The sequence below is a fragment of the Denticeps clupeoides genome, chromosome 9 (genome assembly GCF_900700375.1).
Source record: "Denticeps clupeoides chromosome 9, fDenClu1.1, whole genome shotgun sequence".
In the NCBI taxonomy this organism is placed as follows: Eukaryota; Metazoa; Chordata; class Actinopteri; order Clupeiformes; family Denticipitidae; genus Denticeps; species Denticeps clupeoides.
In genome coordinates this window covers 8,354,362-8,370,163 of record NC_041715.1, presented here as the reverse complement: position 1 = coordinate 8,370,163, position 15,802 = coordinate 8,354,362, and the positions used below count along the sequence as shown (strand labels likewise).

At 47.6% G+C, this 15,802-nt stretch overlaps 1 protein-coding gene across 1 annotated transcript in view; it reads left to right on the top strand.

Moving 5' to 3' along the window:
- Window positions 1-636: 636 nt before the first annotated feature.
- The window catches only part of znf804a (zinc finger protein 804A), a 40,285-nt gene continuing 25,119 nt past the window's right edge, over window positions 637-15,802 (top strand). Inside the window, exon 1 of the mRNA XM_028992441.1 lies at window positions 637-1,341. Within this exon, the coding sequence (XP_028848274.1) occupies window positions 1,231-1,341 (111 nt within the window). The 5' untranslated portion in view covers window positions 637-1,230. The remainder of the gene's footprint in view (window positions 1,342-15,802) is intronic.

The following is a 15,802-nucleotide window of genomic DNA, read 5'->3' as shown; positions in this document are numbered from 1 at the left end:
TCGAGCTCCTCTCGTGGCAGCCCACACGTGGGATGCCTCCACGCTGCTGCTGCGCCTTCCTCCTCGCGCGGCAAAGGGTGTCATGAAAAAAAAAAAAACATTTCGAAAGCACAGATGTGCAAAAACTTCGCTAATGATCAAGCCAACCTGCTGTTATCATTGCGGTAAACAAAATGAAACACTTTTTAAGGTTCTAGACTCTAATGACATCTTGATGGCTGCAGTCCGTGCTAAAAGCTTGAGCGTCATTGCTTATTTAAACCTTTTTTTTTAAGGTTGCGTTTAACTTTACAAAGCATTGCATCCCTGAAAGGCATCCTCTGAGACTCTTTGTCCGCGGGACACAGCTGTGATTTTTACACCGGACCTATTATACAGATTAGCGTGATAAAAGATAGATGAGAGTGCTTGTAACAAATATCCTCCCAAGCAGCTCGGCTCTCCGCTTGCCAGCAGCAGCATCTCTACCTGCACTCTGTTTGCTGCCTCAGCTTCTTACACAGCGAGGGAGCCAGAGAGAGAGAGAGAGAGAGAGAGTGAGGGAGGGAGGGGGCGGGAAGGCGAGCTGGAGCTAATGAGAGAGAGAGAGAGAGAGAGAGGGAGGGACGAGCGAGGGCCCCGGTTGGCTGGGGAGTCTGGGCTGACTCAGTGGATCTGGAGAGGCAGCGTGTGACAGATGCTCTTCTCTCTCTCCCAGCCCTCAGCATCAGACCGGGGGGCTCCGCAGCCATTGGCTCGGTGGAGTGGACCATCAGCGCGCAGCCCTGCGTGGCGACCATGCCCGTCTCCGCAGCGCCGCATGGAGACCTCGCGCGGGCACGGCGCGCCGAGCGCAAGCACCAGCCCCACGCAGCACAGTGCAGCAGAGTGATGGGGAACTAAGGAAAGAGTGGAGCCGCCGCTTACCGCCACTACCGTCACCACTTCTTACCGAGTGACACCAAGGCGCCTTCAGGAGGAAGTGGCTCGAACACGCAGCCCTGTCTTTAAGATGCACGGGGCTGTCTGAGGAGTCCCCTGTTCGGTGAGATGAGGGGAACCCTCTCCCCCTTTTCCTGTCTGAGGGACTGGTGCCTTTGATCTGAGAGAGGAGTGGAGTGGGCTGCGCTCTTGACTGGAGTTGCGTTGGGCTCTTTGTTGGACTGGGACTGCTCCCTTGCTCTTTTTCTCCTTTCTTTTCCCGCCGCCTCGTTCTGCGCACGTTCTGTGCATGGAAGCCACCACTGACCCATGGCTTGTTATTACATCGTCATCAGCTCAACCCACCTCAGCAACGGCCACTTTCGGAACATCAAGGGAGTTTTCCGAGGGCCCCTCAGCAAGAATGGCAACAAGAACTTGGTAACTGTCCTTCTACTGCTCTCTAACCCCCCGCCAGAAGTGTGTGTGCATCCTTATACATGTGTGTGTTGGCATGACAGGTGATGCTACGGAGTGTTGCGCTTGCATGCATCCACAAAACAAAGCAAAAAAATTCGATTCATTTCACTTTCGGCGTGATAGCACACAGAGACTGCTGTAGATGGATGGAACCCGACCCGTCCCGACTGGTGACCGTGCCCAAATTCCTAACAGATGGACGGGGACGACTCTAATCTCCACACACGCCGTCATAAGTGATGCTGGGGGATTTAGTCTTAATAGTTCTTTTAGGGCTTTAGCTTAAAAAAAAATAATCTCCATGTTGTGCAAAACCAAAAAACCTTCCTGCTTGTTTCCAGATACATCGTGCAATAAACCAGGAATCTGGGACACTGCAATTGGCAAATTAGAAAGGTGGAAAAAATGCTTTTTTTTTTTTTTGTAACTCTTCCCCATCACGCTGGTATACTTAGCAAGATAGTAGAAATGAAGTAACACAATGAGGCAAATCTGCCCTGTGGTGGAAATGAAATTAAAATGCTTGGCTTCTGAAAGGAATCTTTTTTTTTTTTTTTTACCCCCCAAAGCTTTTAAAGACGCTGATGAAACTGCACAAGTTTATTACTTTTCCTTTGCCGGTAGCCGACACGACGCTCTGAAAGATTTGTAAATGATTTGCGATGAAATATTGAAGTCCCCCTCCCCACACACGCGGCTCTGCTCTGGATCAGGCATGAAAGCACCACGCAGCAACAGATAGTTTTTCTTTTTCGCTTTTCCAAGAAGGAGAAGGAAGGAGCGAGGGAGGGGTCCGCATCTTGTCGTTCCCCTCCGCTCCATCTTTGTCCCAGGCCAGACGGGCCTCCCGGTGCCGTTTAGTGCAGAATTCACCGGGCAGACTTGGAGCGGCGAGGGAGTAAATAAGGCCGCCCCGCCCTGCACACACACACACACACACACACACACACACACACGTCCATGGATTCCCTGCCAGCCTACCCAGAGAGAACATATCCCAGCATGGGAGTGTAAGGCAATGCAAAACGTTGTGCTTATCCCAACATTGGTGCCGAGCCATCTGGCACCGAGCATCAGCGGCAGAGATATTTTTGGTCCAAAAAGGAGGGAGGAAAAGACAAGACGACGAGCCTTGAGCTGAGAAAGTTTATTTATTAATTAATTTATTTATTTCCGGCAGGAGTGTCGGCATAATGGCCGGATAATAGATGTAGTGACGGGGAAAGTGGGAGTGTGCCCCTGTGGTCACCCTCATGCTACAGTGGGCTGGAGCTCGGCGTAATGGAGAGGCACTCTGAGAAATTCATCTCTGTAATTAGAGGCACTTACTCTCCTCGCCGCGGAGAAGCTGGGCCGCCGTACGCGTGGCGAGACACAGACGGAGGCACATTCACTTGTTGATTTGTTTTATTTGGTCGAGGCTGATGCATTACTTACTCTAGTGCCCGACTCCGAGTGGCAAAGGTGGGCAGGGCAGGTCCGGGGCTGCTGTTATGCTCGCCCCAGAGAAGAAAACACCACTCGTGCATTGAAATCGACCTGAATCTATTTAAAAAAAGTCCCCTTTAATTGTTTTAATTAGACGAAGGTCTCCGGTTGTTGAAGGAAATGCGTGGATTCCTCTATATCATCTGCCACTGTGAAATGAGATCTAAATGAATTAAAAAAACCCGACCCAAAGGTTTACTTTTGAGGCAGAGCGAGTGTCAGGCGCTGTGCAAATCTGCACAGATTAAGTAGGGAGGGCCGCTTTGTAACAGTTAATATGCGGTTGTTTATGTTGGCGCGCCGTCGCTGTAAAGCACGCTGTAGGCGCGGAATAACGATGCAGCGGAGAACAGCGATGGGCGTAAGTGCACGTTGGGGAGACGCGGAGCAAATAAAAGTGTAATATCAGCGTGCGGTCTGTAAACAGTGTGAACGTGTCCCCATATACAAAGGCGGTCGGACCGAAGGAATTTAAGAGTATGCACGGTTTATTTAAATATCACATTACGAGGTAAATAATGTAAATAAGGTAAAAGATGACCATCAGCTACCCCTCCTGAAGCAGCAGTGGCAATAAAAGGACACTTTCAGACTGTTGTAAATGAAGCGGACAGCAGTCTGGACCTGAGGCTTGACTGCACCGTTCCGCCGTCGTGGTTCGCAACTTCAGCCAGGTCCCGAGTGAACAATGGCGTGCGAGCGAAACCCCTCGGCTGTGCCGCGGCGCCGATGCATATATCTGGGGTTATTCCAACGGCCTTATCGATTTTCCCTTCCCGAGCTGCTCCGCCGGCAGCCGGGCTCTTGCCAAACCCCCTCCTCCGCTTCCGCTGGGACGTGAGCATCCGCCTGGCCTAGCCCCCAGAGCAGCAGGGCCGTCCCTCGGTGTCCCTCTCACCGCTCTCTCTCTCTCTCTCTCTCTCTGTGTTATCCCTTTGATTCATCACGGGGTGACGAAACAAGCGATGTGAAAAGATAAAGCGCACCGCGGCGCCTCGTGGTTTTTATGTAAATGTCTTCACTTCAAACAAACATCCTGCAGCAGGCCTGTCCCCGCTGCTGCCGGTGTGTAGGAACCTCTCGCACCCCTCCTAGGCGGCGGCTGCTGAGCAGTCCGTAAGCCTGACCGCGCCTCAACCCGGCATAATCCGGCCGTTCGGCCACTGCTCAGCCGGGGCCTGATTAATCAGCGCTCCGCAGGGCGGGGTCGAGGCGGCGGCCTGCCCGGGCCGACGCCCAATCAGAGGCAGACGGCTGCCCGCCCTGCCCGGGGCTGCCGTGATCTCAGCGTTATTGGTTTAGGGGCCGCAAGAATGGCATTATTATTTTCCCGATGCCTATAGCGGCACTCAGGCCCAAGAAACAATGCGCGCCGGGAGAGCGCCATCGCCTGGGTGGCGCTAAGCCGTCACGCTAATTGATGATTACTGGAGATCTCCGGGTTCCACTGCTGACCAAGGGCCCCAGCAATGACTCGGGCATGGCATAATTAACACAGATTGGGGTTTCGCCGTATCGGGCGACCCACTTATTTATCCCACAAAGCCTTTTGCACTATTTAGGCTCGTGCCGAGGCCGGGGCTGGGCTTGTGGAGCACACCCAGTTAACTCTACATACCCCGGGACAAGAGCAAGCACTTGGCTGATTAAAATTCACACCGCTCAGCTCCTTCTGCCAAACATCAATGCTGCCCTCATTTGAATAACTTCACATTGTGTGATTTTTATTTATTTTTTTTCTCGGGAAAGTGCCACTGCGCTCCTCCCCAGCGCTGAATTGCAGCGGTCCTGGCTCTTCCGTCTCAACCTCCAGAGGTAACAAAGACAAGATCTCCGTCCCCATTAATGCTTCCGTGGGCCACTGACGATCTGGGGGCCCCCCGAAATGTGCAAAATCCCACGTCTTCTCCCAGCGGCGGGGCCATTCACACGCTGATTCGGGGAAAACACCCCCCTGGATAAACAGCGTACTTAGGAATCACAAAGGCACAGTGGGGGCTGACTGCGGGCCTGCTGCTATGCTATAATAGCACAATTACACCGTATCAGGGACGCATTACCACGCTGAGTCACTCCGGCGTGCCTGACCTGATGTTGCCAAATCAAATGTTCTCTCTTTTTTTACATTTTTTTTTTATACGAGATCCAAGCTGTCTTTTTTCGCACTCATAAATATTTAAATTGAATCTGAACAAGGTAGCCCTGGACCGCGTGTTTATAATACTCCCGCCGCTAGGTGCCGGCAGACGTAACCAAGACCTGGCAGGAGCGACCTCTGACTCCGTAGGCACTTTTTTCGGGGTCATTAATGTACGTTTCTTTTTTTTTTTTTGCAACATTGGCAATGCATGTGACAAATCCCCTCGGACCAACCCCCTATTCAGCCCCAGCCCCCCCAAACATAACGCCGCAATGTCCACTTTGCAGCTATTACACTAAATAATGCAGGAGCCTAAACTAGCCGAGGACGTGGCTGAGATATGCAGCAACGGAAAGGCCTTTTAGCCGCGGCGGTAAAGTGCTGTGCATGAGAGACCCGGCCCCGCGGTCAGGCCGATAATTGAACGAGTCCCCATCGCTTCTCCAAGCCTCTCACTACAATTTGTGGTGCCGAGAGCCATTTTTTTTTTTTTTTTTTACTTTCTAATGTTGCAGATTCCTCTGAGTGATATTATAATGCAGAGTTGCCCGGCAGCCTCACAGATTGGACGCTTGATAGGTACAAGGCATTTTCTTCCTTTCAGGAACTCGGAGACACTGGGAGCGAGCGAGGGAGAAAGAGGGGGGGAAAATAAATACATGAAATATAAGAAAGGAAAAAAAAGGTGAATGTACACCCACGCAGACACACAAACACACTGACAGGGTGAGAAAAGGCTTCTCTCCGCAGCACTTACGGCGGGGTTTCTGCCAGTCGCGCTGTGTGCTGATCTTGCGCCTGCAGTTGTCTGCAGGAACTGTGTGAAGAGAACAAAAAAATTGTCGTCATCACTGACTGGGATGTACTGGGAAGGAAGCCGTGTGATGAAGGCTGCTGTAGGGGTGATGAAAAGTGGTTTTGGAGGGGACTGCTGTGTATTACGAGAATTTTTTTGTAATGAAACCTCAAGAAGAACCGCAGCAGCTCTCAATTACGGCCTCCTTAATATTGTCCTCTCCCGAAAGCTAACCAGCCACCTTTTCTTTAAGATCAATCATGTCCCATTTGTGAGGTAAAAAGGTTTGTGGCTGGAACCATCTGTACCCGGCGTCGCTTCTCGGCTCCTCATTGGTGCTAGTTAATTATTCAAGTGTCGTCACCTTCATTTCGCTGTAGAATGTTACCAGGCAACGCCTCTGCAGTCTCCAGACAGCCAAGGTCTTAATGTGCCATCATTTAGCAACGCCAGCCAGAGTCAGGGTCAAGGGACTGGCGCTCACATTTGGCATTGGGCGATTCGGGCATCATCCGCATGATAAGTTCTGCAGAGTGATCACTAGCCACTGGCTATCAGATGCACAGCGTGAAAAAATGTTGCCTATTTATAAATGATTTACTGTTGAGCTACATGTTTTATTGTGTAATAAATATATGGAAAAGAGGGAAATGAGTCCAGTATAATCCCATTACACTGGGAATGGGATTGGAAGCTACCTCAATACAGATAGGAAACTGTGAATAATGTAAATTTGGGAATAATGCAAGGGATGGAGCAAGAGTAAATTCATCATAAAATATAAATAGTGCTTTTTTATGCATTATTTGACTTAATTTAATCATATACACCAATCCCAGCATCCTTCCTGTGTATTGGCAGTTGTTAGTCTTACCTGATCTTTACAAAACAATCAATAAATGCATAATGATAAGGCTAAAATATTAACACACAAAAAATGCCGATATGTTTTTACGCTTGCCTAGGCTTTTTTTGGAAAATCAATAAACTTTAATGGCCACAGGTTTGAGGTGGCTGGTGTAGATGTAAAGCTGGCTCCTCCATAATGAGTTCTCTTCTCATTTTCACAGGATGGGAAAAATCAAGAATCATTTGCACAACATCAATTCATGCAGAAAATTTAGTGTTATTGACTTAGATTACATTATTTTATGTTTTGTGGAACGTGATTAGGTTATATGTACGTTTGCACGAGTGTATGCACTTCACATTTTGCTGTGGGAGCGGGGGTCTCTATGCACGGGTTAACCCCAACAAATTACATGCAGTGGCTGCTGGGCTGCATCTAATCAGTTTGTGACATGTCCCCCAGTTAATGGGTCCGGCGCTGCCGATAGAGGAGAATTGGGTGGCTCTTCACCTGTCACTGATATAAGGGAGCGAGAGACCCCATGCTTCCTGACATTTACGGCAGCCTCTCCAAAATGTACCTCTTCTACAGCGTGCACCCGGCGCACCTTGACATTTTAGTTACATTATTCTCTTTTTAAAGGCTTTATATACTGTTAGTATTAATACAGCACATCTCAGAAAAGGCCCTGGCAGGTAGGCTGAGAGGCATGTATGCTGCGTAAATGAGTTGAGACCTTTCCTGTTGTTTGGATGATTGGTTTTGCGCATGCTGCGGTTAAGCACGATTTCTTCCCCTGGAGTCGCTCACGATGCAATAAATAGAGCTGATTTTGATTTCAGTAACAGAGATCAGCAGATAAAGTTTGACCCCTGACCCAATAGTCAAACACCCTCTCGGCTACTCATGTGCTGAAATGCCGAAAGCCTCGAGCGCTTCCTCTTCTGTCGATTATTCGAAGTGAATGGGACTGCTGCAATTTCATGCTGTGCTGCCTCTCTGCCTCTGAGCAAACTTGGGTCTTTCCGTCTGCAGGCAGTGATGGAAGATTTAACAAACATGTGTATGGTAAGGGGGCACTTGAAAGGTGTGGCTGGCCTGACATGACCGCACCCGCATCACCCCATCAGATGTAAAGACCTGACTCCTGCTGAAAAGTTGCCCACGTAAGCAACTTTCCAAAGCTCCCATACGCTATGGGTGGAGATCCTTTCATATATCAGAGGCGTAGTGTGCAGAGAGAGTGTTGGGGGAGGGGGTGGTGCTTTAGTATGTACATATTTAAATTCAGAAAGGCCCACATTGCAGATACACTGTGAAGGCTCTCGTCGATCTGAAAGCTGTGTCTGCTGCTGCACACTCCAGTGGTGCAAGCCTCGGCTCAACCATCAGGGAGTTCATGGGCCCTTCCTCATGTGTGAACAATATTTATATATAATGTTATATATACATACATAATATATAATATCATATGCTACCCTTCTTTTTTGCACTCCCCTTAAGGGGGTCACATGCCGTTGCCACCATCAATTGTGTGCATACTTTCAGTTCACTTTCCTTCGCCTCACCCCAGTGTCTGAGAAGGATGGTAAGTGGTAGGATTGGTGGGCCTCGGTGTGAGCCATTGTTCCACTAAAGAATTTAATTGGACTGATCTTATGTTGACAAGTTGACAAATCAAAGGAAAACCTGAATAAATGTGCGGAGAAACTCATTTGTGAGGCGTTTCGCTGTCACAGTTTGGGTCCATTGTCCCCTTAGAGGCATGCATTGCAGCAAATCAATACAGAGGGCCTGTAATGGATCCCCTTTGTCCTATGATGAAACATTTCTATCCTGAAGGGAGTGGTGTATTTTAGGATATCTGGGCCAGGAACATCAATTATTGCTTGATAAGTATGAAAAGTATGATGTAAATCATATCGTATGACCTACAGTCACTAGATCTAAACCCACTCGTGTCACCTATCCCACCTAACGGAAATTCAGAAACCCCATCTTCAATCAGCTCACCAGTTACCTACTCCTGTGTTAAATACCCTATATGGGGAGGGACGGTTCCCTGGCTGCTTCTTTTCACCCCCAAAACATAGCATAAAGCTATCATTAGCCATCTTCATCTTCATGGAAAGACCATGCCACTTCAAACAAGAGCCTTCGTGACAGAACGAGCCGAAGCCGCTTATTTATTTTTAAAACGCCCCTCAATTAGTTCCCCACTTAGCTTTACACTGAGGGCCTGATGATCACATCAAGCTTCAAACAGACTAAACCTGCGGGTGATTTGTAAGGCTAGTCCAGCTGTGCCTTCATTAGAATTCTCCCATAGATAAAACATTGATTTTTTTGTCTCTTAGACCCGTAGATCCTCGGGATTTATCTTCCTCTCGCCTCTCATTTAATCTCTGCTTGAAACAACAGCAGCAGTAATGGCTGTGGAAGGATCCTGGGGAATGTGCGTGGTCAGCACGGCGAGGCTTCTGGTGCTGGCTGTTTAAATTAAATCTGCCCAGCTGAAGTAGACAGGTTTATGGCAAGGGGTCTGCTCGCGCCGTCCCCTGCTGGGTGGGGCTGAGCCCCCGCCATTTTTTTTTGTCTTGTGAATGTTTTCAGATTATTTCCACGATGCTCACTGTGTTTGTCTGTGTGTCCTTGAAAGTGTGTCAAAGTCGTTTCCATTGTAATTACCTGGCTGGACAGTAGCCTTGGATTTTTTTGGTTGAACTAAGGAATTTAATTGGCCTGTTCATATACAGTCAGGTGACAAATCATAGAAAAACCCAAATAAACGATTGGAGAAACTCATTTGCAAGACATTTTGCAGTCACGTTCTGGGACCACTTGTCCCCGAAAGGCAAGCGATGCTACAAATCAATACAAAGAAAATGCTTCTAGCCTGATGGGAAAGATATTTGATGGGTGTGAAGCTGAGGCAAATCCACTTTAAGAATTGCAATTAAAGTGTTTATACTAATAAAAACTAATGCAGAAATAATAAAGAAATAATAAAGAAATAATGCAGCCTGGTCACAAAAGCTATCATGAGTTTTAAAGATGGACGCCGCCATGCTTACTATGGTGATGTGTTGTTGCAGGCTCTGTGAAGTTCCCATCCCTTCATTTTATTGCGTGCCTTGCAACCCAGGACCCTCAGTTAGCCAACCTCTTTCCTCGCTACAACCAAGTTCATGTGTGGGAGAACATTTGAAGGTCTAAGCTGTGCGAGGCTGGTGCCAACCAGGACCAGTTGATATTCAGCATGCTATGTCATTTAGCCTACGACAGCAAATTGGCCATATGAGGGAGTGTTTTTTGGTAGAATGTGTGACAGGGGGTGCTGAAGCTAGTCTGGGTGCTCATAGTGGCCCAACGCCTTGTCATCTGTAATAGCCTTTACAAACTATTAATGTGTGTGTATGTGTGTGTGGGTGGAGGAGGAGTTGTTTGAAATTCAAGCAGAACTTCACAGTGGTGATTCTTACAAGACGAGTTGGACTCACTCGGTTCCACCTCCTCGGTTTGTTTTAGCGTACGTGATCTGCTGAGCCCTTCCACCTCTGCCACTTTTTTATTCATGCTCCCACTTTCATGCCGCGGCCAGATTTCCTGTTGTTGTGCAACGCTGCCTTGCCCACTTCATGCCGAGTTGCTTCCTGTGAGATAGGGGCAGGGATTACACAACGATGGGTGTGGGGGGGATGGACAGGCAGGTCAGGCTCTGGGGAGGGGTCAGGTTCTGCTTGGTGAAAGGCAGCCCGCCAGATGGGGGTCAGTTGCCTCAAATCGGCACAACGCCAGCCAGTAAAAAGCCATCTTTTCACCAAATCCAAATGCATCACCTATGGAAACCACGGTGTCGGAGTGGACGTGGCCACTTAAAACGCTGCTTATGCACAATGTGTGTGCCGATTAATGAGCAAAGCCGCTCCAAAGCTCCTTGCCGGATACCTCGATGTGGGGGCCGATCCTTTGTTTAGGTGCCCATGCGGCTCGCCTCCTCCTCCTCCTCCTCCCACATCCCCTTCAGCTCTGCCGGTGGAGTGCCAGCATATCTGGACGCTTAACTGCTTAATAATTTTCATTAGCCGTCGCTTCTTAAGTACCAGATGACTAATTAAGCTTTTTGAAGTGCGCGTCAAAAGAAACATGCGGTGGGATTCTTCCGCGGCTGCCGCAAAGGACCCCCCGCTTCTTGGTTTTTCAGTCACAATCGTCACCGAACAAACATATTTCGACTCCAGAGGAGCTTCTCTGTATTGTGGGCCAAAGCAAATTCAGTCTCACTGAAGGCGTCCGCCATGGCCCGCTGCCCTTACAATGCCGTTTTTAATTGCCAGCATGAGCAGCTACGAACAATGCCACTTTGGCCGTTGCTTTATTTTGGCTTTCTGTAGACGCGGTGAAATCACAAGAGAGTCCCGCAGGAATGGACCCCGCATTCTGGCCTGTCTGGTGTCCATTGTTAGTGCCTGAAATTACCTCTAAAAGAAAAAAAGAAAAAAAAATGCAATTTTCCAGCGCTCGATGGCGATCTTAAAAAAACACGGACGCATAACGGGAGGATTACCCAAATTTATCTCCGGCTCGCCGTTACTTAGGGGGCCCATTTGCGGAGGACGCGATAGCATCTCCCTTTTGCCGCGGAGGTGTATCCGCCGGTCCCATTTATAAGCCGACGCTTGTGGTGCTTAATAATTAATGTGTGGTCAGTGGTTCTGTAGCTCTTACGGGGGGGGGGGAGTAAAGGCCGATTTGATTTGCTATTCCGGATTGCCTTAATCAGCAGCGAGGGGATGCAATCGCAAAATAACTCTGACATATGCGGTGTGGAGCAAATGTCAGATTGTTTGAGTGCATGGCCTGGACTGATGCCAGATGGACAGGGTTATTGTATTGAATGAATGCGGCGACGGCGGCGGCGCTGCATCAAGAGGCCCACGGTAATGCAATTCATCTTTGAAGAACGGCAACAATAAAAGCAGCAGCGAAGCTATGAACTCACAGTTGACTTAAAGTCGTGCACATAAAAGTGTAGGCTGGGCTGTGCACATAAAAAGAGGCAGTACAGAACAGGTCGCAGTATCGTGCGGTATTTTGTGTTTCGGTTCCATTTGGTTGTAGCCGTTGATGAACGTAATTGATTCTGATGACTTCTTTGTGATGAGTGTAATTCAGGCCTATAGACAGCTGTCAAATAAAAGGAAAGGTCTGAATAAATGAGTGGAGAAGCTCATCTGTGGCCTCCATTTGTCACCACAGAGGGAAACTTTACTGCAAATCAATGGTAAGTGGTAGTATGTGACCACCTCTGCCCTATGATGAAACATTCCTATCCTGAGGGCGTCTTTTAGGATGATGATTCTGATGCCATCCGCATCCAGGATGGTGGATGAGTATGAGATTCAAACTCATCACATTCACATCATATGGGTTCATTCTGGCAAATGGTCCACACTCTGCCACCTCATATTTTAACCATTTTATGGCATTTTGTCTCCCGCAGAACTCTATTTAAGAGTTTAACTAAGAGATTTTCTCTTGTTTGGAATAAATGCTTGGTCATAAGACCTGTGAAATACTCCTGAAAACGTCTCCTTCTTATTTCCAATTGTGTATTGGATATACGTTCTAAACACATATCATTATCAATAGCTATATCACTGTATAGTACTGTAAAGTTGGTCACACAAATGTATTAATCCAGACTGTTCAGACTGTATCTATGGTCCTGCTCCTAAACTGTAACAGGAAGACAAGATCAATTTGGGATTTTTTATATTGAACCAGACAAAATGCCAGGAAACGGCTCGTTTAGAGATCTGAGTTGAGCCAGTATGTCCCTGTCACCTGTAGGCACCAGATCTCAATCCAACACCCACAGGAGAGTTTGTGTGAGTGTCTGGTGTTGTCAACATAAAAGACGTTTGAAAAAAGGTGTCCATACATTGTAGTTTGTGATCTGAGAACATGTTACAAACCTTACAAATTGCTCTTGTTTCCCAAAATGTGATTAATCTATGTTTTTTTCAAATGTGCTTTCCAGTTTTCCAGAGACTAGAAGACATCTGTCCTTTCAAAGGGTTTGAAATCAACCATGCTTCCTTTCAACGGAACCGCTGTAATCTGACTTCTTATCAATTTGCTCGATTTTCATCATTTTTTCCAAGACCAGACATAGAGTTCAAAGCCAGTCTCTTCATGTTGCAGATCTTAGAGAGATGTCCAGCGTCAGCCTTATGCACATCCCTCTCTTATTCTTTCTTTCTTTCTTACTACATCTATTTCCCCTCCTGCCTCTGACGTCATAAACCAATCAAAGCTTTTCACCTCCCGCCAAAATCAGCATATCGGATCTTTCGCCCTGGCTAAAAGAGCTCCGGGGGTGCCAAGCTTTCTCAGACCCCCGAGCACCGTCTTGCATGAGGGAGTTACTTAATGCAGAATGCGTCTGTACCTGACAGCATGATACATTATTGATCAAAGCGCTTATTACTGTTGATTTTGGGTCTTGTGACATTTGCAACCGCGGTTATTTTTCACCGCCGAAATCGGTGACATTTGGTTCTCATTTAAGAGGGAAAGGCACTTAGCTGATGGCTGATTAAATGGCTGCTCAATACACTGAGGCTGGCTTTCAGCGTCGTCTAAAAATACAGGAACCCAGTGGGCCCGACAGCGACCAGCACATGCCAATATTCGTCTCACACTTCGTGGTACTGCTGGCCTTTTAGGCAGATCTTTGAGCGGAATTGTAAGGCCATTGTGCACAAATGTTGGGGACGTGGAACATCTGACTCACACAACCAGATCGGGAACGTTCCCCGCTCCCCTTGCAGAGCCGCACACAGAGACGTGGTAATGTAGGATTGCAGACTTTTAATATCTGAACTAGACACTCTAGCGCTCAGTCCAAAGGCCCGGATAGGAAGGAGAAATGGCTTTGGCACAATCCACCAGAGTCGGCAGCCTATCAATTCAGCCCTTTCATTTCACATTGCCCGGGCTGTATCTAAATAACGCGTATTACATCCCACCTCATACGTGAGAGGGAAAAGCAATACGCCACAGACTGATAGATTTTTTTTTTTTCTTCCCCTCCGCATCCTTCTTCTTTTCCGGACAATACTATCTCTACCTGTCTGTTGGGACAGAGCAGAAAGCCATAATTTACTGATTAAATGGAACTCACAAGAGGTGAGTAGGCCGTGAGAAGGGAAGCATCCTGGGAATTTAGGAGTTTGAGGGGTGCTTTTCTTTTCGCCTTTTCCTCGCATTTCTTGTGCTTTGTTTTAAACAGAGGTGCAGCACAGGAAGTGACAGCGTTCTGTTTAAAAGACAAATGACTGTGTAAGAGGAAGGAGGCTACAATGAGTATTGATTTCGTTTTGTGATGGGAATTCATTTTGCCACAACTAGTAACAGATTGGCCATTGTCTCTCCACGTTGGCTTTCCATTAAGAATCACCTTGTCTGCCCTTTGCTTCATTGTTCATCCCCTCTCTCTCTCTCTTTTTTTTTGGTCGCCTTTGCCACCCGCTTTTTTTTTAGATTTCCTTGCAGCGCTGCTGAGGAATGGCCTGCTGGCGTCCAGCATTCCGACTGGCATCTAGTTTTTTTCACCCGTCCAGATTCAGTGTGTATGTGTGTGTGTGTGTTTAAAGATAAAAAGATTAATTTTCTTCCCTCTTGGTCGGCTCTCGTCAGGGTGATTTAATGGCGGGCACGGTGACAAAATGAGTGAGTCTGCAGCAGAGGGGGGAAAGTCTTTGATTTCTCGGGGCTCGCTTGTTCGGTGCAGCCTGGCAGCTGTGTATGAGGTGGTGGGGGAGGGAAGTACCCGCAGAGAGCAGCCGTGCTACATCACCACACATCAAAACCGGCACAGCCGCATCGGCGCATCCACAGGGCCTCAATCTGGCATCATCTTGGCACCTATACTGCTGTTCATACACCTGATCAAAGACACATTTACTTAAGCTCTTAAGTTTCAGCACAGTTTTGGTGGATTCACCCTGATTTGGCATGCCCAAATTCAAAAGGACACTAAAGGAGTCAAAGGCCAAAGACTTCCTCAGGATATAAATAAAGAAATAGATAGAAAAAGAAATCTTTTATGACATTTTAGTGAATGAAGAAGTAGGCTCCTACCATTTAAATTATTTTATCTTCTTCCTGACAACTTCCTTGGCTTATCTATTCATGTAAATCGTGAGGAAGTGTTCAGTATTGATTCTCCAGTGGGCAACATGAAATTATGCATTAGATTCTGACCATTCTTGCCTATTCCAATGTGTTATGGTTAGTTCTCAAACTGTAGTACAAGTATTACTGTCAACGTGTGAGTTCGGGGACGCGCTTGCAGACATGCTTGGAGCAGGGGAACGAGTCTTCGCACGGGGAGTGGGACCTGGAAGAGCTGGGGAGAATGACTGGAGGTGCTTAGCCAGTGAGAGGGATGCAGAAGGTGAGTGGGAACGGGAGTGGGACAGTGGACACGCGGGAGGGAGCTCTGGCTCCGTGGGGAGTAGCGGGTAAGGGTTAAGTGTCTTGCTCAGGGACACAATGGTAGTAAGTGGGATTTGAACCTGGGTCTTCTGGTTCATAGGCGAATGTGTTACCCACTAGGCTACTACCACCTATATTGAGATTATTGTTCAATCACAGCTGTCGTGTGTTTAAATGCAGTATAATTCATATTCTGCAGTATTGACAGTGGAAGGCAGTCAGTAATAAATAGTTTTATGTTAGGAATGTTATGCTATGTTAGGAATAAAACTGGCACCTGTGTAAACTAGCAAAACTAGTATTAATGGCAGTACATCAATATATTGTAATGTTTGACTTCAAACATTGTCATACCATGATGTGTATTTCCTCTAGAATAGTGCTACTGTATTTCCATCTCCATGGTTTGTGTCACTGTGAGTCCATCTACACAAAGTCCAACGAAGTCCGTGATGCAATTTTTACAGTTGTATTGCGACAGAGAGAAAACACGCTCAGCCAGGCTCCACTGGCTCAGTGCATTTCTCACTCTTCGCGAACATCCTCGTCAAGCATGCCAAGAAGAGTTCACAGCGTAGCACATTACAGAGCCGGCGTCTCACTACCAGGGGTTTCGGAGAGAGTGTCTTACAGCCTCTGTCAC